General features: G+C 42.0%; 2 protein-coding genes across 4 annotated transcripts in view; both read left to right on the forward strand.

The window, feature by feature from the left end:
• UBE2Q2 (ubiquitin conjugating enzyme E2 Q2) overlaps positions 1-14230 on the forward strand; it is a 41958-nt gene extending 27728 nt beyond the window's left edge. For both annotated transcript variants that reach the window (XM_082769212.1, XM_082769211.1), the window contains 8 exons: positions 1094-1178; positions 6846-6906; positions 8387-8477; positions 8810-8868; positions 10060-10108; positions 11145-11240; positions 11904-11970; positions 13568-14230. In XM_082769212.1, the coding sequence (XP_082625338.1) occupies positions 1094-1178; positions 6846-6906; positions 8387-8477; positions 8810-8868; positions 10060-10108; positions 11145-11240; positions 11904-11970; positions 13568-13599 (540 nt within the window). In that variant the 3' untranslated portion in view covers positions 13600-14230. The remainder of the gene's footprint in view (positions 1-1093; positions 1179-6845; positions 6907-8386; positions 8478-8809; positions 8869-10059; positions 10109-11144; positions 11241-11903; positions 11971-13567) is intronic.
• Positions 14231-14579: 349 nt separating this feature from the next.
• Positions 14580-22418, forward strand: FBXO22 (F-box protein 22). 2 transcript variants are annotated; one of them, XM_082768971.1, is made up of 7 exons: positions 14580-14738; positions 14872-15004; positions 15362-15449; positions 15861-15956; positions 17274-17438; positions 18419-18584; positions 19759-22418. In XM_082768971.1, exons 1-7 carry the CDS (start codon positions 14635-14637, stop codon positions 20183-20185), a joined length of 1179 nt encoding a protein of 392 aa, XP_082625097.1. In that variant the 5' UTR covers positions 14580-14634; the 3' UTR covers positions 20186-22418. The 2 variants fall into 2 exon arrangements, with proteins under 2 accessions (XP_082625097.1, XP_082625096.1); XM_082768970.1 differs by having other exon boundaries at positions 19756-22414.
• The last annotated feature ends 393 nt before the right edge of the window (positions 22419-22811 follow it).

Below are 22811 nucleotides of genomic sequence, written 5' to 3' on the forward strand. Positions count from 1 at the left end.
TAACATCTAAGGTTTAGTTTAAAAAATTTTCCCTCTAGCTTTGAAATGGAGTTGCAGAGAGTAACCTCTGTACTTTTGACCATTGTGTTTATTCTAAATAAACACAGTGTATAAGACGAAAGAGTAGTGACCTCCCTTCAAAGCTTGTAGAGCTGAGACAAGATGGTTAATACTCTGGTCACAGAACTGTCAGTATTGGTTACCTGTGCAGAATGTATGCAATCCAGCAATTGGCCGTATTAGTAGACATCAGTTACTTGATAACTGGTGTGTTCGTTAATTGGCGAATTACTGGTGTTTTTTTAGAGCATGTCATATTTTGTATGCCTGTCACTTGAAGGTGGTTTTTGCCTTTGGCACATTGTTACTCAGGTTGAAATACCAGGGTCAGAAATCGTATGTTTAGTTCTAAGCAAGTCTGAGATACTGAGCAATCCAGTACTGAGCTCTAAAAGAACAGAAGAGATTTCCGCTCTCGTTGTGTAAACTGCAAGAACTGTGACAAATCGTGACAAAATATTAGGTACTTAAAGCTTGCTTACCTAGTCTTGCTCTATATAGGTGTTGATTGCTTTTCTCTCTATTGCAAGTAAGTGTTGGTTTTGTTTGGCATTTTCTGAATATATAGGTTGGTCTTGCCTCTTCCAGAAGCTGGTGTTTTGTAGTGGGTACACAGCTCCTGTGTCTTGTTCCCTAGCCACATAAAAACACACTTCTGAGAAAACAGTAAAACCTTATGTGCAGAAGCTTATACTTAGCAATAATCTTAGCTTTTTTTTTCCTTTAGTGCTCAAAGTCAAAATGCCAAAGAGATTGAATTCCTTTATGGAAAAATATACCTGTCATTGTAGCTTGCTTAAAAGTTTGTATGGTATCACCTATACCATGTAGTGATATATATATTACAGAGCTGCTATTGAGAGAGCATCGTGTTTCTTTGCTCACTAGAATATGTAACTTCTTGAAAATCTAATGCTAATACAGAAATTAAAATATTCTTAATACACTCAAGATAGCATAACTTTGTAATGAAAATAAAGCTGTTTATCAGTATTACTTTTTGCTTATTTGGAGTCTTTCTTGTTTGTTTCAGGGTGCAGTCTCTGGGTCAGTTCAGGCTTCAGATCGACTTATGAAAGAACTCAGGGATATATATAGATCACAGAGTTACAAAACAGGTAACATGCTTCAGATTTCCCTTCTTAAAATGCATTTTAAAAGAATTCTCTTGGAAATACTTCCTGTAATCCTGTGTTTTGTACTTGTGTGTATACGTGTATATATTTATAGATGTGAAAATGCATAGATAAGTTATATATAAGCTAACTATATATAACAGTGTATTTATGAAGAGAAAGGAAGTCAGGATACATATCTTCTGAAACGTTCTTCCTTTTTGTTATGTAAACCTTCATACCAGAATTAACAGGATTGATATAACTATGGGAATGCTCTTGGGGTGGATGACTGCAAAGTACAGCTCTTGATGACTACTGTGGGAGTTCTTGAGTTTTCAGAACTGCCTGAAATTTATCTCTCCAGGTACAGGGCAAAAGCTGTGAGCATGTCCTGGTGGGTGGCACTCTAACAAAGAATATGCTTGCTGTGGAGGAATTTGTGTTTAACAGCAGAAGGTTTTGCTATTACGCAAGATTTAACCTTGATTACCCTCCTGTTAGTTGCATTATTTTGTTGTGATGCTCATCTGATCCTGAGCTCCATGTATTCCTCAGAATAAGGATACAAATGACAAGAGAAAAGAAGTTTGTCTTTTAAATTTGTTTGGTTAACAAGCATTGACTAGCTTTCTGTAGGTAGGTGGTTGGCTGTTCTTTTGGCTGCTCCATATAAGGGCTATGTCTAAACTAGCCCAGCAAAGGAAACAGCATGTTGAATTATATGAGAATAATTGTGCAAGAAGTAGAAGTTACATACATTTCAGGCAAGTTGTATTCCTGTAGGTCAGCCCAATAGCCAACTCCATCACTGCAGCCAGGAATGAGAACCTGCTGGTGCAGGCCAGGATGTGAACAGGAGGAGTGCCGGATTAGAAAGTCAGTCTAAACTTTAATCCTCTATCTTGTACTTGTCTGAATTACTCCCCTAGTTTGTTTCTAGTGGGTTTAACTCTTGTTCGGTGGCTATGGGATTTTAATTTCTGTGTAGAAAGACAGTTAAAGAAGCAATAGGCTTCTGTTTTTATTTGGTATGTTTACCTTTCGGGTAGTTTTATGTGCTTTAAATACTGTGGACAGTGATAAAATGTTTGAAGTATAAATTTGATTATAATTTACTGTTGATCTAATGTAGCCTCATACTCTCAGGTTTTATCTCAACTGAGTCCTTGCCAGTATATCCTAATCATCATCTGTGTGATAGAGAATGGATGAGTAGGGTTAAGGAAGAGCCTAGAAATAGTTCTGCAGTAAGTCTTGGGGGATGCTTTACTGCCTGTATGTGATCATGGTTTGCTTATATGGACAGAACAAGGATTGAGGGTAAAAATCTGTTTGATGAAAAACTGTACAGTGCATAATGACACAGATACTGCCAAAGGGACAGCCAGGAGCCTCTGTAACAGGTGTTTCGAGGTGAGGATTCATGTTGCTTAAATAATGCCATTTCTGGGCTTCAGATCAATTGCAAGTCTTAAGTAGTTACAGAAGACTAAACCACTCATGTTAGAAAGCACACTCTAAAAATGATGAGGAGAAGAACAGCTTTCTTTACAGTTGAGCAAGATGAGATACTGAAAGATGATTATGGTAACTTATTATTAGCTTATGACTCAGGAATATCTAAACAGACTGCAATTGGACACCCTGTGTGGAGTCCTGAAAAGTGTTAAAGAAGTCAAGTGAAAGAATTCCCAAGTCCAAGGAACTACCATAGCTTTCTTGATAAAATGCCAGTGGGGGGTCCTCCAAACACTTTGAGTGGTGTTTTGAATCGCTTCCTGAACTATTTTATTCTGTTTCGTTTTTTTTATTCTAAGCTATAGGAATTTGATGTTCTTTATGGGAAGAAGTATTAGTGCCCTCTATGGCAAAAATTATGCATTTTTAAGGAGCTAAATGACATACTCTTTCCTGTAACACAATATAATCCCGTGCCACTTCCTAGCAGTCTCACAGAACAAAGTAAGACTATTTTGTAATCTCAGTCTATCCTAGTCAAGGAGCTGTCTTGTTTACCTGGACTTCTGTAACTCCATTTCTTCAAATCTCCCTGTATAAATAAATGTTTGATCAGAGTAGTTTCCCTCGTTAAACTGGAAATCTCTAAAATTTCACTATCCTACTGATCTGCTTATTAAATTGTCAGTAAACGTTGTTACTTGTTATGAGACACCTGGATTCATTCCTTCTGGTTCATTTAGTCTTAGGGCTTCAGTGAATTAAGTATCAGTTCCTCTCCTTTGCAAACAACTCCTGTTTTTATAGCCTGGTTCTGTGTTTTGCTGTCAGACAGCTGTCACCATGTGAGCAGGGGCATGATAGATAACGAATTCTCCCCCTCACCCCCGGGGTTTTGATCTGAGTGCTTTCTTCCCGGGTTATTTTTCCTGTAGTTTGAAGTTCTTGCTATGAGCACACAAAGGGAATCACTGTGATACGTTAAGGTTGTGGTAACTGTTGCAAGGTAATTTAAGGCTGGTTTCATTTTTTATAATATAAACCAGAAAATTAAAGGTTGCATAGGGATCATTTTATTTAGCCTCTCTGAGGTTACGTACTTTCAGGATTGTCAGGGAATGTGGTGATAAGACAAGGAGTAATGATTTTAAACTAAAAAAGGGTAGATTTAGGTTAGATAGTAGGAAGAAATTCTTCATAATGACAATGATGAGGCCCTGGCTCAGGCTGCCCAGAGAAGCTGTGGCTGCCCTATCTATCCCCTGGCAGTGCCCAAGGCCAGTCTGGATGAGGCTTGGGGCAGCCTGGGCTGGTGGGAGGTGTCCCTGCCCATGACGTGGAATTAGATGATCTTTAAGGTCCCTTCCAGCCCAAACCATTCTGTCATTGACAGTAGGACAGCACTGGGACTTCTAAAGTAAGCAATACATTTAGTAGTAGTTCTTTAAAATCTTCTGCTCTGTTAAACTATTCTAAAAAGTAGCATAAGAATAGAATGAAATAGTCTAAAAAACAGTGTTAAAAATAAACCCAGGACACAGGATGGGAGGTGCAGGGCAGTCCCCATGACCGAGGGGCAACCTTCTTTCTCTCTGGCAAGCCAAATGGCCCAGGGGAGCCAGCCCCAGAAAAGGGGCCCTCACCCCCCCAACCTCCTCCTTGTCCACGTGAGGGCATCTTCCAGGCCGCTCCCAACACAGCTGCCTTTGGCCACGCGTGGGCTGCTCCATCGGGGGCCTGAGAACATTCCGGACGGAAGGCATCCTGTCTGGGCAGTCCCAGGCAAGGACTGGCTTAGCCTTCTGCCAACACCACAGAGCCCATGGAGCTGGATCCACCAGATGTGGAAGAAGGGATGGAAGTGGGTCCACCTTGGCCAGAAGAGACCTGGGGCTACTGCGGCACGTCTTTGTGCTCTGCCATCCGAGAGCACCAGCAACATCACAGGAGTGCCCGGCGAGCCCCCTACTCGTTGCTCAGGCTCCATCACAAGCGTTAGCTTGGAGCCACCAAACACCACAGACATCCCACAGGTTTGCCTGCAAGATGTCCCGGCAATAAACAGCTCTTGCCGATTCTCAGGGGTTATGTCAGTGCTTCTTTTTTTGGGGGGTGGGAGAGGAATGGGCTAAAATTGCACCAGTGGAGTTTTAGGTTGGATATTAGGAAGAACTTCTTTACCAAAAGAGTTGTTAGGCATTGGAACGGGCTTCCCGGGGAAGTGTTTGAGTCACCATCCCTGGAGGTCTTTAAAAGACGTTTAGATGTAGAGCTTAGGGATACGGTTTAGTGGAGGACTTGTTAGTGCTAGGTCAGAGATTGGACTAGGTGATCTTGGAGGCCTCTTCCAACCTACGTGATTTTGTGATCTTCAGCTAAGGGTGTGTGTTCAAGATAGATAGTATCCATTTTAAAACCAAAGTTTCTTCAGTGATTTAAATCGTGCTGTTGGAGCTCAAGCAAAAGCAAAATACAGCTAGAGGCTTGCTGGCAACGGGAGAGTTGCTGACCTACCTGTAAAATGTAGTTGAACTACCCTTAAAAACCAAGAACCCTTCTCTCATAAACCTCACATAAGCTAATGCAAGCAAAAAATATTCCAGCAAATTAAATGATTCTGCTGTAAGTTTGATTCTGCTGTAAGTTAAACAGAACTTATTAATCTTTTGGATAACGGGAATTGCAAGTTCTCCAAAGTAAGAATTATCTGTTGTTTCCAAATACAAAATGGGAAATTTGGTTACTTCATATAAAAAATTCTTAAAGATCTTAACTTATTTTGGGAGAATGGGGAGGGATGAAGAATAATTTGTTTATATTTAAGTGAAATAATATCTATTTGTGTCTTTAGTGGCTCTGTTGTTCATATCATTACTTTTACCCAAATACTGTATGTGGTTTATTTTTAGTTACAGTAAGGTTGCTGTAAGCAAGAAATGGTGTCTGTTCCCAAGGGGTTGTTTTCCATACTACCTTTTTATCTCCTAATCTGTGGCTTGCTTTGTGGTTCTGTTGTGTTCCTTTTTTTTTTTTTTTTTTTTTTTTTTTTTTTCAAAAAAAAATATTATATATATATGATTATCTCCTCTGTGGATAGCCTCTTAGAGGAATAAAACAAACCACCACTATCACCACCAGAACCCACTTCCCTTGTGTTAAGAGGAGAACCCACACTGATTGCCTTCCCCACTTCGAGGAGCTATCAGGAACCAGTATGTAAATGGTTAGCAGAAATACTTCTTGAGAGTAACTCTTCTTCCTGTATTTTTTTCCTCAATTAAGAAAAAAACATCTGAGATGGTTCCAAATAACATCTCTTGACTATTTAAAAACAAAATAGCAAGAACAACTGAAATCAGCTATGGACAGTGCTGTTAAAAAGCTTCCATATCAAAACAGTGAGCAACCCCTTGCTGCTGTTCAGGAGGACGTATAAATACTGCTCAGGTCAACATTTGGGTGCTTGGAAGGTTGATTAAGTATCTTACTTGTGTGTTAAGGCTGCATTCTTGTCAGTCCTGAACGGCATGCATCTCTGAAGAACTGTTTTACAACTTCAGGTTTAAGCACAACGCAGCTCTGTAGGACCAGCAGAAGTTCCATCAGAGAAGCAGCTAGTGAAACACAGGGCTCCTGGTAACTGGTAGAGTTGAAGGACTAGCACACAAATTGTGGGTAACAGTTGGGCAGCTGTTCTGTTGATGCATCTTTGAAGTTTCCAGGCTTGTCTGGTCATCTGTTGGAAGTGTTTCATCCAATGCAGTTCTGTCCTCGGGCTCTCACTCCATACACTGTTCGTGTCCTGTCATGGTCTGCCAGTAGTGGAGAGAAACTGGGCTTGGTCTGTGTGTTAAGTGTTTCAGAAGTGGGCTGGTCATTTGCTGGGTGCAACATTTATACCAAGTACTAAGCAAGCTGTAGTTCCAGCTATGTAAAATTGGAAGGGGAACTGGGCTGGGGGAAGAGGGTCTAGAAGCCAGAAAAGCGTTCTGATACACGTCATTTTTTTAATACGTAAGTGACAGAACTTTTTTCCCTTGTAGTTGCTCAGAAGTGCTTCTGCTGTTGGAGAAAGGATGTGCCTCAGTATCTCACCCATTGCTTACATCTACTGATAGTATTTGCACTTAAAAGCAAGGAGTAGTTTATGCTAAACGTTGCCTTTCTAAAATGTTAGTGCATAGCTAATCCTATCTAATGTTTCCACAGGGATATATTCAGTGGAACTGGTAAATGACAGCTTGTATGAATGGCATGTTAAGCTTCTAAAGTAAGTTCTTGAACTTTTTTCATGTTCTGAAGAATCCATTTTAATACTGCTTTGGAAATTCTAGTTTTGATGAATGAGAATCTCTAGCCAAAGACTTAAAGAATAGCGTGCAGCTGCAGTTCTGCTATACCAAAATACATTCAGAGATGGAAGCTGATAATTGAGCTGGTAAGAAAAAACAACTACCAAAAAAAGAACACAAAAACACTTTGCACAGTCAGCTCTGTGTGTATCACCATAACACTTATTACTGTCCAATTCTCCTAAAATTACTCTAAAATATGAAACTTCAAGTGGTTAAGTTCTGTCTGGAACTTTTTTTTTTTTTTTTTTTTTTTAAGAAAATGCAAGTTGTAGTTTCTTATAAGACATACGAAGGAACAGAACTGATTCAGTTTGTTATTTCTGCAGTTGAGCAGGCACATAGGGTTCTCACCTGGTCTGGTGAGGGGTGTCCCTGCTTATTGCAGGGGGCTGAAACTAGGTGATCCTTAAGATCCTTTCCAACCCAAGGCATTGTATATAAACCTAACCCTATAACAATATGAAGAATTACATTTCTTCATCCCAGCAAAAAGTGTCTGTAAACAAATGATCTACCTACGGTCTAGTTGAGGGGTAAATATCAGAGAGAAAAGAGCCCTTTAGCCTACATAACATTCTTGTCACTGGAACAAGTAATTCTTAACTGGCCTGCTGCTGGCTATGACTGGAAGTGGTAGGTTTCTAAGCATGGAGAGATTTTTTTTTTTTCTGATACAGCTTTTCAGCTGTGGGATGAGGACAAACTAAACTGCTCAAGTAACTCTGCAATGGTTTGTAAGCTTCACCTATAGTAGAGGATGGGACTCCCGTGGTCCCTTTAACTAATCTTTTGGCTTGTTACAGGCGTTTTTGACTAGTCTCTTAAAATTGTATGGGGTGTCAGTGCCTGGGTTGGAGTAACCCTGTAGTGTCTGAATTAATGTTCAGGGTGCTTGCCACCAGCGTTTGTTAACAAACAATTGTTGAAATTCTGCTGAGAGCAGAAAGTGCCAGCTTCAGTACTTCTGCGGATGCAGGTTACATTTAACATCTGATCCAGGCCTCTGATCACGTACTTCATGGAGGATTCACTAAGTCTACTGAAAACTAGATCGCTATAGCCTTTTCCTTAAATGTTTTTTCTCTTGGTCCGTACATTTCCAGTGAGTTTAAGATAATTAAAGTTACTGCTCTAGAACTAACAGCTTTTTTTCTTAGTTACCAATGTTCAGATAACATTGGATAGTGGTGGGAATGTAGTGCATTGCAGTAAGCTTCCAGGGTGATCTTGTGTCAGTGCTTACTTTGTAAGGGGAGCAAGTATTTTCTACAATTAACTTCAAATTACAAGTTGTAATCTACGCATATATAGAGGAGCTCTTACAGAGAGTGGTTGTTACTTACAGGTAGTGAAAATACTGACTTCATCCAGGATCTCCCCCTGCTTCTTTTATAGGGTTGATCCTGACAGCCCACTGCATAGTGATCTTCAGGTCTTAAAAGAAAAAGAAGGTGTAGAATACATCTTACTCAACTTCTCTTTTAAGGTATGTGTCTATGGGAAGAAATGCTGAGGGGGGGGGGGATTGTAGCAAAATGTAGAAGATGACTTAAAATACATTAAGACGTATTTAAAATGGGTAAAGATGGAGGTACAATGTTTTTTATTTATTTTTTTAAAGTTCAACTGTAAATGTGGAACTAAAGCTTCCCAAAAATTGCTTTTGAACCAGTTCTGTGGAAAAGTGGTTATTACAGAACTGAAAAATGTTAATGTTTTAAATCTTATTTGCCAAATAAGGCTCCTGAAGTATCTCCTGATTAGGAAAACAGTGTCACAATATAGTTCATAACTTGTTTTCTTCTTCTTGCTTTTCAGGATAATTTCCCTTTTGATCCTCCCTTTGTGCGAGTGGTATCTCCTGTGCTCACAGGAGGGTAGGTTGGAGTCGCTTTACGGAAATCTTACTCTGTGGTAAAAATGTTGCAGGGAACTTTTTGAGATTACCAAGGAGACCTGAAGATATTTTCCCTAAATATCCAGCAATGAGCTGCTCTAGTCCTTGAGTTTGGTGAAAGGCTCAAAGTGTGATACAGAGATGTGCTTCTCAAGGGTTAGAAATGGTAGCAGACAAACAGCTGGATGCTCTTTCCAGCTGGGTACAATTCCTTAGTTTGAATAGGATTGCTTAATTTGTATCCAGTTTGGAAAGGCGCTGTCTGCCATAATGTTTAAGAACTGGTTTCTTTGTGGGCTGTTAACATCACTGTTACTTCTGTTGTTCCAAATAGAAATGTGTTTAGAGTTCTTGCTGAAGGATCCTGTTGCTTCAAACTTGCTGCACAGTATTAACTGTGTGTTGTTGTTGTGTTTTTTTTTCTCTTCTGGTAACACTGCTATAACTTTTTTGTCTAAAAGTTCCTCAGATGCTAATCAAAAAGCATTAAATCTAATCAACACTGTGCTCTGAAAACTATCAGAAGTTACCTAAAACTTGTTTGAAACATTGCGTGGAGCACAGAGGCTTATATATATCAATGGAGAGAAGATGAAATTCACCTTCCAAGGCTTTTGTGCATCTTCTGCTGTCAGGAAGTTAGGGCTCTGTGTTTGAAAATGCAGTCTGACAGCTGGTGCTGAGTCTAGTTTAAAATGCTGCCTGTCTTTTCATTTCCCTATGAAAGATGTATAGATCGTCATTGTTTAAATGCACTGATCACAGGGGAGGCTACACTTTTGGAGTGGCAAATTCTCTGTTCTCAGTCCAGCTTTTGTGATGGCCGGTAACTGCGTCAGCATAGCTGTGGTGTTGCAGCAAAAAGCAGCATTCCTTTCCATGGTCTGGGGACAGTTGTGTAAGCATTTGTACATACCAGCTGCATCACTGATTTCAACTAAGCGTATGTAGCAAAGGAAAGCAGTTTCTTTTGTCTTACGGTGCCAATTAATCTCCTCTACAGCAGTATGATATGGCTAGCTAGTTACAACATATTACTGGCCAAAAGGCGTTCCAGCTTGTGTGAACAAAAACATTAACTAGCCTGAAAGAGCTTGAAGTACTTTGAACTGTTGCATATTTTACTAACTGTTGATGTCAAATATAATTTTGTTTTCACATTTATTTCTAGGTATGTCCTAGGTGGAGGTGCGTTATGCATGGAACTTCTTACTAAACAGGTGAATGCAGACTCTTCCTCTCATTGCTGAAGTACAATGAGTAAAGGTGCATTTTTTTTCAGTAAAAAGGCACTTGATGGTAGTAGCTTTTATCCAGATGAAGTAAGCATTCTTGGAAATAAAAATAGGCATTTCCCCTGAGTTTGAGTCCCTGTGTGTAAAAATAAATAAATATCTGTGCTCCAAAGGGAACATGGTGGAAGAAACTTCAGTCCCACAATACTAGTCTTGCTCCTTTTGTGCAAGATCTTCATTTCCACCTTGAGTAGGTTACAGGAGGTCGGAGAAAGGAGCCAGAAGTGAGAGCACATCAGTTTTGAGCTCTCAGAATTTCTTGGAGGAGGCAAGTGTAAAGAGTGAGTTCTGAGAAGCAAGACGTGTTCTTTCCTTTTCCAGAATGCTCTGCTACTGCACAAAGTCAGTTTTGGAGAAGGGAGGAATGTAGAAGATTCTTGTGTAGACACAGTGATCAGTTTTCTCTCTGAAGTGTAAATGAGAGAGTAACTAGTTGCAGGCTCTGGCAGAAGCTTCTGTGAACCCTGGAAGGTAAAATAACGCCAGAGAGAAACTGCAATTTTGAGAGTAAAATCAGCTTAGCTCACTTAGTGGCATTGTTAGATAGTGGTCTTCTGTGCTTTCAACAAAAAGTCTAATTTCTGTTGTGAAGTTGCTGACAGTGTGTAAGTGCTGTAACATACCTGTTCTTGTTTCTGTCTTGCTGTACTCTGGAAATGTGTGATTCAGCCTATTAATTTTTCCTACAAGTTCTTGGTACTAATACTATATATCACTTGCCATTTCTATCTGGGCAATCACAGTTGGTAATAGAAAATGGGTAGTTAAAAACTAAAAGGTGGCTTACTGGAGTGCAGTTAAAAAACAAACAAACAAACAAACAAAAAAAACAACACCACTGCACACACAAGAAAAAAATAATAAGAACAAGATACCACAACAAAACACACATTCCAAAACAGGTTTGGGAGATGAGCCCAAGAAGTATGTATTACATAGAAATGTTTTCTTTCTCCTCCAGGGCTGGAGCAGTGCCTATTCAATAGAATCAGTCATCATGCAGATCAATGCCACTTTAGTCAAAGGAAAAGCCAGAGTACAGTTTGGAGCCAATAAGGTAAACGTACCATGTCCATCAATTACACAAATTATTGGTAGGCTGCTTCTGTTTCTTCAGTGACTTGCACAGAAGATGCTTAGTGACAGAATTAATGATTATACGTGCATTTTCATTTACCTCAACATCTGGTGCATGTGTGAGTATTTTATTGGTTGTTAATGCTGAGTTTAAGGCAAGATGAAGGTTTGAAAAGGACAAAACTGTTGGATGGGCAGGGTGTGTAAGTAGGGAGACGTGATGGGGGAGAAGGAGGACTCAGAATTAGAAATGAGGAAGATTCAGAAGGAATTCACAGAAGCTTTTTATGATCACAGTTCTGTCTAGCCTGGTAACTGGTTAGATGAATAAGGCAGAATCTGGGGGGAAGGAAGGGTGTGCCTGAAGTGCTGCTGCTTGGGGCAGCTAGCACATGGTTCTGAGCCCTCTGATAGAGGGGCCTGTCCAGCAGCAGGGCTATGCCAGTCCGTGTCTTCATGATTGAGGCAAAATGAGGAATTAAGGGTATTTGTTCTGAAAATCTTGTACTTGAAAGCCAGGAACATCATACATTGTTTTGATTTGGAAGTCCACCATAGAGTTTCTTTCTACACTCTTTGAGGTCTTGCATTTTTAGATGCAGGTTCTCTCATGCTGTTTGTTGTTTTTTTTTTCTCCTTTCAGAATCAATATAATCTAGCAAGAGCACAGCAGTCCTATAAGTCACTAGTACAAATACACGAGAAAAATGGTAAGTGTATCTTGTATTTTTGTTCTCGTCTGTACGGTATCCTGGGGTTTGATATTTGGCAGTGATAAAACTTGAAGTGCTGGAATGTCTTAACGTTGGCTTGGAAAGACTGGAAGTGGTGTTTCTGTTACTAATCTTCAAGTGTTGTTGTCTTTCTTGTTCAGGTAACTTGACTAACTGTCAAGTCTGTCTGTCTCTTAAAAAATACAGAAAGTCCAAGGGAAGTGCACTGTCTGAAACTGATACGAGAGAGGGGCTCCCCTCCCCCCATTTAAAGCCAGTTATTGGTCTCTCAGATGCTTAAAACAAGTATTAAAGGACTCAAGGTATAATTGCATTCACTGTGGCAGGATGAGAAGGCAACAAATGACCTGAGGCTTTAGAAAGGTGTAAGTGACTTACCTTGTATAAAAGCAGTCAACAGAGTTGGTACCTGGTCTTGTGATGAGAGATTTAGTGCCAGTTCCCATCTCAGTCACCATCTTTGACTCAAGGTGGACACAGTGTTCTTTGTGAATTCATGTTGCCATGAACACAAGAGCATGTTTCAGTATGAGTGTAGTGAGCACCTTAGTTTTCCCACCTCTAAAATGAACGTAATGCCTCCGGTATTGTAGAAAAGGAGATGATTATTTTTAACTGCTTTCCATTTTTGTGATTTATTGATCTTGCCATTAACAGAGTCTTTTGCTTTTTTAGTTTGCCACAAAAGCCAGCATGGCTGTTAATTTTTAGCCACGTGCTAGGGTTGACTACAGTGCTTGCTGCAACAGGAGCTGTTCACAAAGCATTCACAACAAAGACAGCTTTGCAGCAGCAGTAAATCTGCTAACTTCTAGCTGCTACCAGTTCTCTGCGACAACATAAATAGGCCTGGTACCCACCATACAAACACTATGAGGAATTGGTACCATAGTGGCTGGGAGAATTAAGATTGGAGATCTGAAGGTGGCCAGGAAGAGCTATGCACACTTGTGATATGATTCAACTGCTAAACATGCCAAATCCTAGCAGGAGGCAGAGTTAACTCAGCTGACATTTCTAAGCCCATTCCTGCAGCAAGACTTGCAAAAGTGGGATAAACTGTGCAAATGCTTGTGCACACCTAACTCTTCCATGTGCAAGATAAGATGTGTATATAAATAACCCAGTGCAGTCATGTTTGTATGCCTAGACATTAAATGGCTGGAAGACATGTTTTGTTTTGCTTGTTTGTTTTTATCAGTATTCCATCTGTTTTTGTTATGGCAATGTTTCTCCTTCAACAGCTTCTTCTGTTCATGCCCAACTTGTCCAACTAAAGATAGCTGCTATTACAAAACAAAAAACAAATACACCACCACCAAAGAGAGGACCCATGAAAATACTGAGTTTTCCCACACAAATGCCGTGTCTGACCGTGGAATATGCCACATGCTCTCTGTCTGGCTGGAGACGACTAAGGCCTAGGGTGCTGGGTCTCACGGAGCTGGCCTCCTTTGGGAGGGAAGGAAGGGAGCCAGTCGAGGCTTCCGTCTCCCACAAATCCAGAATGGGCTGGTAAGATCATCCTAACCTCCCAGTGTCAGTACCTAACACGTGTCTCTGTTCTCCGTAGGCTGGTACACTCCTCCAAAAGAAGATGGTTAATACTGAGGACTGTTGTATACCTGGACCAATGTCAACAAAACAAGCTCTTTTTTATGTTTTCCAACACACAGACTCAAGCTACGAGTGCCCCCTATAACAGCCGTACTGAAGACTTTAGCTATTAGATAAGTTAGTGGATAATGTCAACTGACACGTAAAGTATAAGTTACAGCCTTACCATTCCGCTCTTCTTAGGTATCTCGGACTGAGCAATTTGGGCCTTTACTGTATTTGTTCTTTATGGATTGCGCATATTTGGGCCACTCCCTTCTTTCTCCCCCTTTTTTTAATTTTATTTGAAAGTGTAAGCTCCCTACGGCAGGCTATCAAGTTACTAAAGATCATTCAATAGGAGTTGTTCACACACTTTTTTTTGTGTATTTCTTAACTTTGGCAGAATGCAGACTGCAGACTTGCGTTGTATTGTTTCATTTAAAGCCAGGACATTGGATACGTTGTTTAATACTGTTCTAGGCAATGTCAGATCTTGCAAATCACAGTAGTTTTTCTGGTCTGAAATGACAGCGTTTGTAGTATTTCCAAATTAATGATATAGGAAAAGCACATGTATGTTAAGTCATTAAACATTTTTCATGGCCGTATGAGAATATGAACTGTTTCTTGGAAAAGATGCTCTTCGTTTAGAGTTTTTTTTTCATGAGGAGAGCAAGGCCGTGCCACGGAGACCCCTGCGGGGCCGTTCCTCGCTGCGGAGCCTGGAGTTCCCCGCAGTGCTCCCCTCCATTAACGGGTTGTTGCAATCGTTTGTAACCTAATGAACTTATAAAGCCATTGGAACCAGCGCGCCGGCGCTCCGTGGGTGGAGTTTTTTATACAGAGCTCGCAATACAGTGCGGGAACGACCGCGGCCGCCTCAGCGGGGCCGGAGCCGCTCCCCGCAGCCGCCTCAGCGCCGGGGGGCCCGGGGGAGGGCGGGGCCGCGCCTCGCGCCGCCGGAAACGGAAGCGCGCGCGCACGGCCCGTCCCGTCGCCGCGCGCGTGACGCAGCGTCCCGGCGCCGCCGCCGCCGCTGCCATGGAGGCGAGCGGCCGGGCCGCCTTCGTGCTCAGCAACCTGGCCGAGGTGGTGGAGCGCGTCCTCGGCTTCCTGCCCACCAAGGCGCTGCTGCGCGCCGCATGGTGAGGAGCGGGGGCGGCGGGGAGGGGCGGGGCGGGGGGCGCCGCTTCTGAGGGGGCTGGGGAGGGGCTGTGGCAGCGGCGGCCGCCCCGCGTAGGCGCGGTGTGTGCCTGTGGCTGTGTCTGTGCCTTGCAGCGTGTGCCGCCTCTGGAGGGAGTGCGCCCGCCGGACCCTGCGCACGCGGCAGTGCCTGGCCTGGGTGTCGGCGCTGGAGCCGGGGCCCGCCGACAGCCACGCGCTGGTGCGCGCGCTCGCCCGGGAGCTCGAGGTGGGTGCGCGCGCGGCGGGAGCGGGAGCGGAGGGGAGGGGAGGGGAGGGGAGGGGCCGCTGCTGAGGGCGGGCGGCGCCTCAACGGCCCGTCCGTCTGTCCGTCCGTCTGTCTGTCTGTCAGCGCCCCAGCCGCCGGCCCCGGCGCTCAGGCAGCCCCCCAGCCGCAGTCAGGCCGCGCGGCTGCCGCCCCGTCCCGTCAGGGCTCCGGGGAAGGCGGGGACAGCCCCTGCCAGCACCCGCTGCCTGCCAGCACCCCCCCGCCCCGACCTCTCCCGAGCCCGGCTGGAGGCTCAGGGAGCGGGGCGGTGCGGGGAGCCGGGACGCAGCGCAGCCTGCCCCTTCCCTCCTCCTGCAGAAGGTGCACGTGCTGCCCCAGACCGTGCTCTACATAGCGGATGCGGAGACGTTCAGCGGCCACGAGGAGTGCCACGAGCAGAAGAAAGGTAACGGCACCACTCGTGCTGCGAGGGAGCTGGCAGCCAGGTGCAACGCAGAAAGGAAACGTCACCTACCAAGGGATTCTCATACTTTGAGTTTCAAAGCAGAGTAATCTTTTGAAAAAATATGACCACTTACCCCATTTGCAGCGCGAAACACAGCCCTCAGTTGTTTGTTATTTTACACAGATGTGAATTACACGGAGGAAAGTACAGCAATTTATTTTCTCACCCCGCTGACAAGATTGATTCCCATTCCACGTGCTGTTAGTGCTGGATGCTTACACATAGTACAGGTTTTTTTGTGTTTGTAGTGTTGATAAAATAGGGTGGGGTTATTGCAATGCTTGTTCTAGTCCTGTTCAGAACAGCGCCCTTCTACTTCTCTGTGCTTACTTTTTTTTTCTATTTTAACAGCTAGAAAAAGAAACAGTAAAGAAACAGCAATTGCACTTGAAAAATTGTTGCCAAAACGATGTCAAGTTCTTGGACTGGTCACCCCAGGGATTGTAGGTAGGAGTCTTCTTTAATGCTTTGGGTTTTTATTGTTAGCATTTTTTTTCTCATTTCTCACCTTAAATTCTCTTTCTATGGTGTACTAGGGTGTATTCTTCTGCTCATCCCTGTGAGCATAGAGGATAGATTATGCCCTGTATGTTGGTAGAAAGCTCTCATATATCAAAAAGTGTAGCAGGAGTCTGCTTAGTATGTTTGCTTTCCTTCTCTGTCACCAGTCTTGAACAGTCTTGCTTAACATGTGTTTGGAAGGGCAGCACAGGCCTCTAATGTGAAGGAGTAAGGAGTTGCTTGGGCAACTTTTTGAGGTCATCTCTAGCCATAAGTACTTGTGATTCTGTTCCTACTAAAGACTGTTTGAATACTTCCAGTTAGAGTAAGTAGATTATTGTTCTCTTCTTTTGTCAGCAGGATCCTTTTGCTTCCTTAGTTCTTTTCTTCATGTTTTCTCTTGCTGTATTTATAAAGTATAACAATCTCAGCCTGTAATTACTTAGACAAATCACATAGTTTCTTCCTGAAAGGAAGAAGATAAGACCAGGTGGCTTATCTTTGCAGTGCGGATACAGACAGTACACCAGTGCATCAGCTCGTCCTTGTCCTGATGGAATTAGTTAACTTGATGCACTTCTTCATTTTATTTTTTCCTCACGTTGAAGCTTAGTTCCCCTGAGATCAAATGGCAAAATCTTTTTAGTATTTCCAAGTGAGGACACCAATTGCATAGCTCAAATCCAGGTTCTCAGTCACTTGAACCAGATCTTTGGAGCAGTGCCATCTGTTCCATTTATCCTCCCCTAGTCCCGGAGTTGGTCCACGGTGTTGTAGTATTGCTCTACCTTGACTGTGGTGATTGATTCTTGTCAGCAGCATAATCCAATAATAGGGTGCTGATATTTGTGTCAGTTTGCTTTATACTGTCATCACACGCTTGTACAACACTGTTCCCTGTTTCGTAGGTAGTTCTTAAAAATCAGAGTATCCTTGTGTAGCCACAGAAGTTGGCTGGAAGGCTGGGAGACTGTTGTATTGCACGGTGCTTGTTTTCCATTTGATTTGAATTTGGGGGAAATTTTCCAAATTGTCTCCTCCTGCAAAGTGACTTCAGCATCATCTGTAGCAAAGGGGACTCCTAACATGTTTCGTCTTTCCAAAACAACAACAAAATTAACACCAGCTATCTTTACATGTGTATGGAAACGAGCTGTCATGTTTTATGTCATGTATGCTGCTCTGCCTCTTTTAATCTATATCACTGTGTAGACAAAAACATTAGAATCACTGAATGTGAGGTGTCTTTTTGTGTCGTCGTAGTTACCCCTATGGGTTCAAGCAGCAATCAACCTCAAGAAATTGAAGATGGTGAAGCTGGGTTTGCTCTGCTGTTTCCCAAAATTGATGGTGTAAAAATCCAAACCTTCCATTTTCCTAAAGACGTGAAGAACAGGGTCTTTGATGAAAGTAAATTTGCTGAAGCAGGTAAGTCCCTGTTCACCCTTCGATCTGGGCTTTTGTGAAGTGTTGTCTGGTTCTTCTGGGCTCCAGCGTGGAATTACACATAGAACCAACAGCTTCTGTGCTAATTGTGTTCACAGAGCACTCTGGGGCTCTGTAGGGCTGCTGCTGGTCAATCAATCTATGTTCCCTTTTTTGTCTGGAGTACTGAGGGTAAATTATCCTGAGTACTGCTGTCAGATTTCTTTAGGGCTGCTAAGAGGGATCTGTTTTGTTTCGAGCAACTCTCTAACTGGTTAAAAGTAACGATAAGTGAGTTTATGTCATTGGGAATCATTCTTACCACCACAGTTTAGAAGTGGGTGGGGAGGAGGTGCTGCTTTTCTTCTCCAAGATAACTTTCCTTTTAGATCCTAAGTCATTTATTGTAGCAAGGAGAGGCAGAAGAAAAGACAATAGATTACAATAAATACAGTTTACATTCTTTATGTTGTGTTCTTAGCAGGACACAACAGATCATTTACGAAGAGGGTTTCGTGAGTGTTTTTGTTCTGCAGACTTGGGATTTTCTGTCTTGGGTTAAACAACTGGCTGATGTATGCAATTTATTAATTTTTTCAAGTAAAGTTACTTACTGCACTGTGGTTCTTATTGAATATCTTGTATGCTCAATTCCTATCTGTGAAAGGACAATTAAAGATGTCAAGTAAAACACAGAAACTGTGCTGTGGTAAAACAAATGCTCTGTGAAAAAAGCTGGAGGAGCAGATACAATCTTCTTTTCATCGGCAAGTTTTTTCAGAAATTCTTACATAGGTAGAGAATGCAGCCCAGCTCCTGAATATGTGACCAACCTGTGTCTTGTTTTTCAGTTGCAGCAACGGAAAGCTGTTAGTAAAAGCATTAGGTGTTATTTAAGGAGAGAGTGAAGAGTGTATATGGGATACCTGAGCTTCAGGGGAAGTCAAAAATAAGGGGAATTATGCTTGTGTTTTTATTTGCAGGTCTGAAGAATAATCCAGATCTCCGTGTGGTTCTTCTGTTTGGCTACAACTCCTGGAAGTCTGGAGCCACTCGATTTCTTCATCAAATAGTCAATCCTTTGAATGAAAAAAGTATCATCCTAGCTGGGGGACAGGTGGAGAGCTTTACATCGCTGACATCTGAGAAGTAGGTATCTTTCTCAAGGTAAATTGTGAATTAGATTTAAAATAGGAAAAACTCCGCAGAAGTTGTAGCATGTTAGCTGTGTCCTACTGGAAATGTCCTAGTGGTAGTAGAACAGTAAATTATTTTTTTTTAAGAGAACGAAGGCCAACTGCTACACCATGAGTCAGCAAGAAGAGCTGGAAGCTTTGTTTGACTGTTACAATTAGGGTTCTGGAAAGCCAGCTAGGAAAGAACTGTGAACAGTTCCAGCTTCAGAAACACTGTATGAGTTTATTGCAGTCTGTGCTTACTCTCTGGCTTGCAGATAAATTGTCACTCATTGTGACAGAGACCACTTACGTGACTGTTCTGGTTCTCTGTCAGCCTCATCTCACTTCACATCACAGAGCAGTAGCTGAACGTGCAGCCAGGACTGTTCCCAGGAGCACACTTAATGTGCTGCAGCATTGCAAGGACGTGGCACTCACAGGAACCGGCTTGATATGATCCAAGTTAAACCCTGTCCCTCTACCACAATCCCTGCAGGGCAGATGTGGGCTCCTTCACTACAGCTGCTCAGCTGTATAGGGAGAGCTCCTTGTGCCTTCTGACTTGCTGGTGCCAGTGCATCCTCCCTGGAGCAGCCTGTGCTGGGGAGTGTGGTGCAGACACTTCTGTGGGCTTCTGCCAGTGTAGGTCTGGACTCTGTAGTGTTACAGACATGTTTCTTGCGTCTGAGTTATACCAGCTGCACCGTTATTCCAGATAAGAGAGCTGACCATGTTAAATTATTGCTCATAAGCAATAGGTAACCATTAAAACCGGTGCATTTTGGCTAGCCAGGGAGACCTGAAGCACCAGGTCTTTGCTCAAGTTGAACTTATAGCTCAGTTGGACTTAGAGAGTTGTGACATACACAGAGTGCTAAATGTATTTGAGAAGCAAGCTTATGATTAATTCCAGGTATTGAAGTGAAAGGTTTTCCTTGTGAAAGGTTGCTGTTAAAAGAGGATAAAAATGTTGGAAGTTTTTTTTTCTGTTTTTGTTTGTTTGTTTCGTTTTGTAACTAAGGCAGCTTCCAAAATCACCAGGATGTTGGTCTGTTTTGCGTCTTACTTCTGTGGCAGCAGATTATTCAGGTGTGAAGTTGACTTCCTGAAATGTTCTCTAACTAAGGCCTATTTCCTTTCAGTAGTAACGCCCAGCCCAGCGATGCCTGTGGTGTGGTCGGACTGGCTTTCAGTGGTCCCCAGATCCAGAGTGCGACAGTTTTGTTAGACCAGGATGTAGCTGATGAGAGGACAGCAGAAGCCGCCATGCAGCGTCTCAAAGCAGCAAACATCCCCGAGCGTAACACCGTTGGCTTCATGTTTGCATGTGTTGGCAGAGGATATCGGCATTATAAAACCAAAAGGAATATGGAAGCAGATGCATTTAGGAAGTTTTTTCCAAATGTTCCCCTCTTTGGCTTTTTTGGACATGGTGAAATAGGATGTGATCGAATAGTTACTGGGAATTTCGTGTTAAGAGAATGTAATGACGTAAAGGATGACCTGCTGCACGGTTATACTACCGTAATGACTCTTATTCATCTTGGTTCAACAAAACCAAACCAAGTGTAAATATGTTTTTAATGCATCAGTGACCTGTTTCTTTCATTACAGAAAACAGAAAAGTCTGGCAGAGTGGGCATCTGCAGTCAAAGCACTTTCCAAAGCATAAACATCATTCTTGTATTATCCAATCCTGTAGGTCGAATAGAGTTTCTTATAATAGCTGTGGGAAAGCTTTGCATTGTGTGTAATCCCATGTACGCATCAAAACTGCAGGCAAATGGTATTTAATGGAATTCTGCAATTGAAGAAAGACTCCTTTTTTCTAAAAAGAGAATGGTTTGCACAAATTGCAGTTGGAGTCCAAGTAATCAACATGTAGAAATAAACAGTACTTTGATGTGTTCTATTTATGTATCCAAAACAGTCTGGAAAAACTACTGATGCGTACTGAAATACTGATGCATAAAATCCACCATTTCCTGGATTTTACTTTGAGAAATGCACAGCCTGCCCAGATTTGAGTCCTAGTTACAACACTGAATGGGTTTACTAGGTAAAATGAAAGAATATCTTTAGAAAGAAATAAAAAATGCTCATTAAATAAAAATGAAATTATGTAGAAGCATCTGGCCTGCCATTCTTAGAGGAAAAGCTCTGATTTAGTGAGAGATGCTGTCAAGTTAAAAGCTCAACTCATTTCACCATCTTGAACTCAATTTGAGTTGTCTTAAATATTTGGTTTAGAATATTATCTGATAGTTTGTACGTACCAGCAATTTTAGTCTTGGTGTGTATCAGTTTTCTCAGTCAAAATGCACTAGTTACCCTTCCTTTTGGATTCTCTTATAGCATGATGCTTGCTATTACAAACTTCTAAGTCCAAAGCGCAAAATATGAAGACTTCATCTGGTATCTTTAAGTTCCTTTAAAATTTTTTTTGCTTTTTAATTTGAATTTATGGGCGACACATGATCTGGCTAAGTTCTTTTTGTATAGACTTGTAAGACTTGTGTTTCTGCATGTTTTCCCATGCTTTTGTGAGCTGAAGCTTTTACATCAGTCACCTATTTGGAGTGCTGCAGCTGGAATGCTGTATTATGATGTTCAGATAAGTACATTTAGAATAATTTCAAGTGTAGCTCATAATGTGTTTGCTCACTTTTAAATTCCTTCCTTCGTTTTTCTTTCATTTAGTAATAGAGTGACAAGAAAATAGGATTTATTTTGCAACATTTCAGCACATTTCCAATTGCCCTATCAAGTAACTGGCCTGTCCAGTGTAGTAAAAAAGAAAATAGTTTGCTGTATGTTGTACTATATCGTACTAGATGTCCTATAACTATATTTTGCTTTAAATGTAACACCCAAGACTATGCCATGTTCTTGTCAATGTCTAGATGAAACTTTTCACTGACAGTAGCCTAACAGGCTAAGGAAGAGGCATGTCTGTTCTGAGTTGAACTATTGGTCTCACTGGGTGCTGAGCACTGACAGTACGTTCCCATGGCTCTGTTTGTGATTTGGTGATCTTTTCTAATTATTATTATTATTATTAATTCAAAGAAAGTGGATGGGATGTTAAACTCCCACTGGCATTCTAGGGATAGGAGATTAGCTACTGCATTTGGAAGAGAAAGTAGCTGGGAATTCAGTGTTCTTGAATTTTAAGAGAAGCATTAGGGTGGGCAGGGGGTTACATGTCTTCAGCATAACTGGAATGTCATGTTTGGTCCTTTCTGATTTTGTAATGTTACACATTTAACAGTAGGCAAAGAAAATGTGTGTTTCATTTCTGTAATAAAGACAGGTCTCCTGTAACAGTATGAATTAGGCCTAGTTAGCAGCACGGCTGTTAGCATAAGCCTGTGAACTTTACCCATCTTCTTGCTGTAGTAGAAGTAAATGAATTACAATCAACCACGTGTCTGGAACAGCAGTGCAAACGTGTCTAGAAGTGTCCGAAGAAGCAGATTGTGAGCTTCAGCAATGGCACAGCAAAACAGAAACTGAGAATGCAGTTTGAAGGAGCTAATCATCAGCGAGGTATTCTCTGCCCAGTCCTGTAGCTAAGGGTGCTTACACATCTTGAAGGTAAGCACAGTGCAAAAAAGCCTCTGGTAATGGAATCCCAAGAGCTTGCAGCAGACTCCTGGATCATCTCCAACACCGGGGAATGGGGAATAGGCCAGGGGATCCCAGACACATACCCTGTCTGGCTGGAATTGCTGTGCTGTCTCTCCTGGACTGCATCGTCTCTCTGCCGTGTAATTCATTACACTGCAACATGTGTGATTAAAGCGTTTTGGTATCCAGATTTGGTTTGCTTCCACATTATCATTTACTCTAAAACTATAACAACTCCTGAGTTAACCCCAAGTATATTTGTTTAAGGCAGCATGTACCACCTGTCTAGTGCATTGCACGAAAAGGCAGTGTGTGTTCTTTGCTGACAGAAAACTTTGCAGTGCAGTAACTTGTACCTCTGTCATTCAAAAGTGATAAAGTGGACAAATTTAGTCAAAGGACTGTTCAGCAACTGAAGCAAAGTGAATAGCAATGCTTTTCACAGAGTGCATGAAAACACAAGACTTCTCTAATGATAATTATCTGTACAGTTAGTTACTGTGGTGATGGTAATGTTTCCTGCAATATAAATCCTAAGGATTTTGTTTTGCTGAAGGAAAAAAAGAAA

The sequence above is a fragment of the Aythya marila genome (assembly GCF_965140915.1).
Source record: "Aythya marila genome assembly, chromosome: 11".
NCBI classification, from domain to species: domain Eukaryota; kingdom Metazoa; phylum Chordata; class Aves; order Anseriformes; family Anatidae; genus Aythya; species Aythya marila.

Bases quoted from the DNA above. Each gene is read 5' to 3' on its own strand.
- FBXO22 (XM_082768970.1), top strand. From the start codon at position 14,635: ATGGAGGCGAGCGGCCGGGCCGCCTTCGTGCTCAGCAACCTGGCCGAG. The intron at 15,005-15,361 runs GTGGGTGCGCGC...CTCCTCCTGCAG, and splicing joins CGCTCGCCCGGGAGCTCGAG to AAGGTGCACGTGCTGCCCCA. The intron at 15,957-17,273 runs GTAGGAGTCTTC...GTGTCGTCGTAG, and splicing joins GGTCACCCCAGGGATTGTAG to TTACCCCTATGGGTTCAAGC.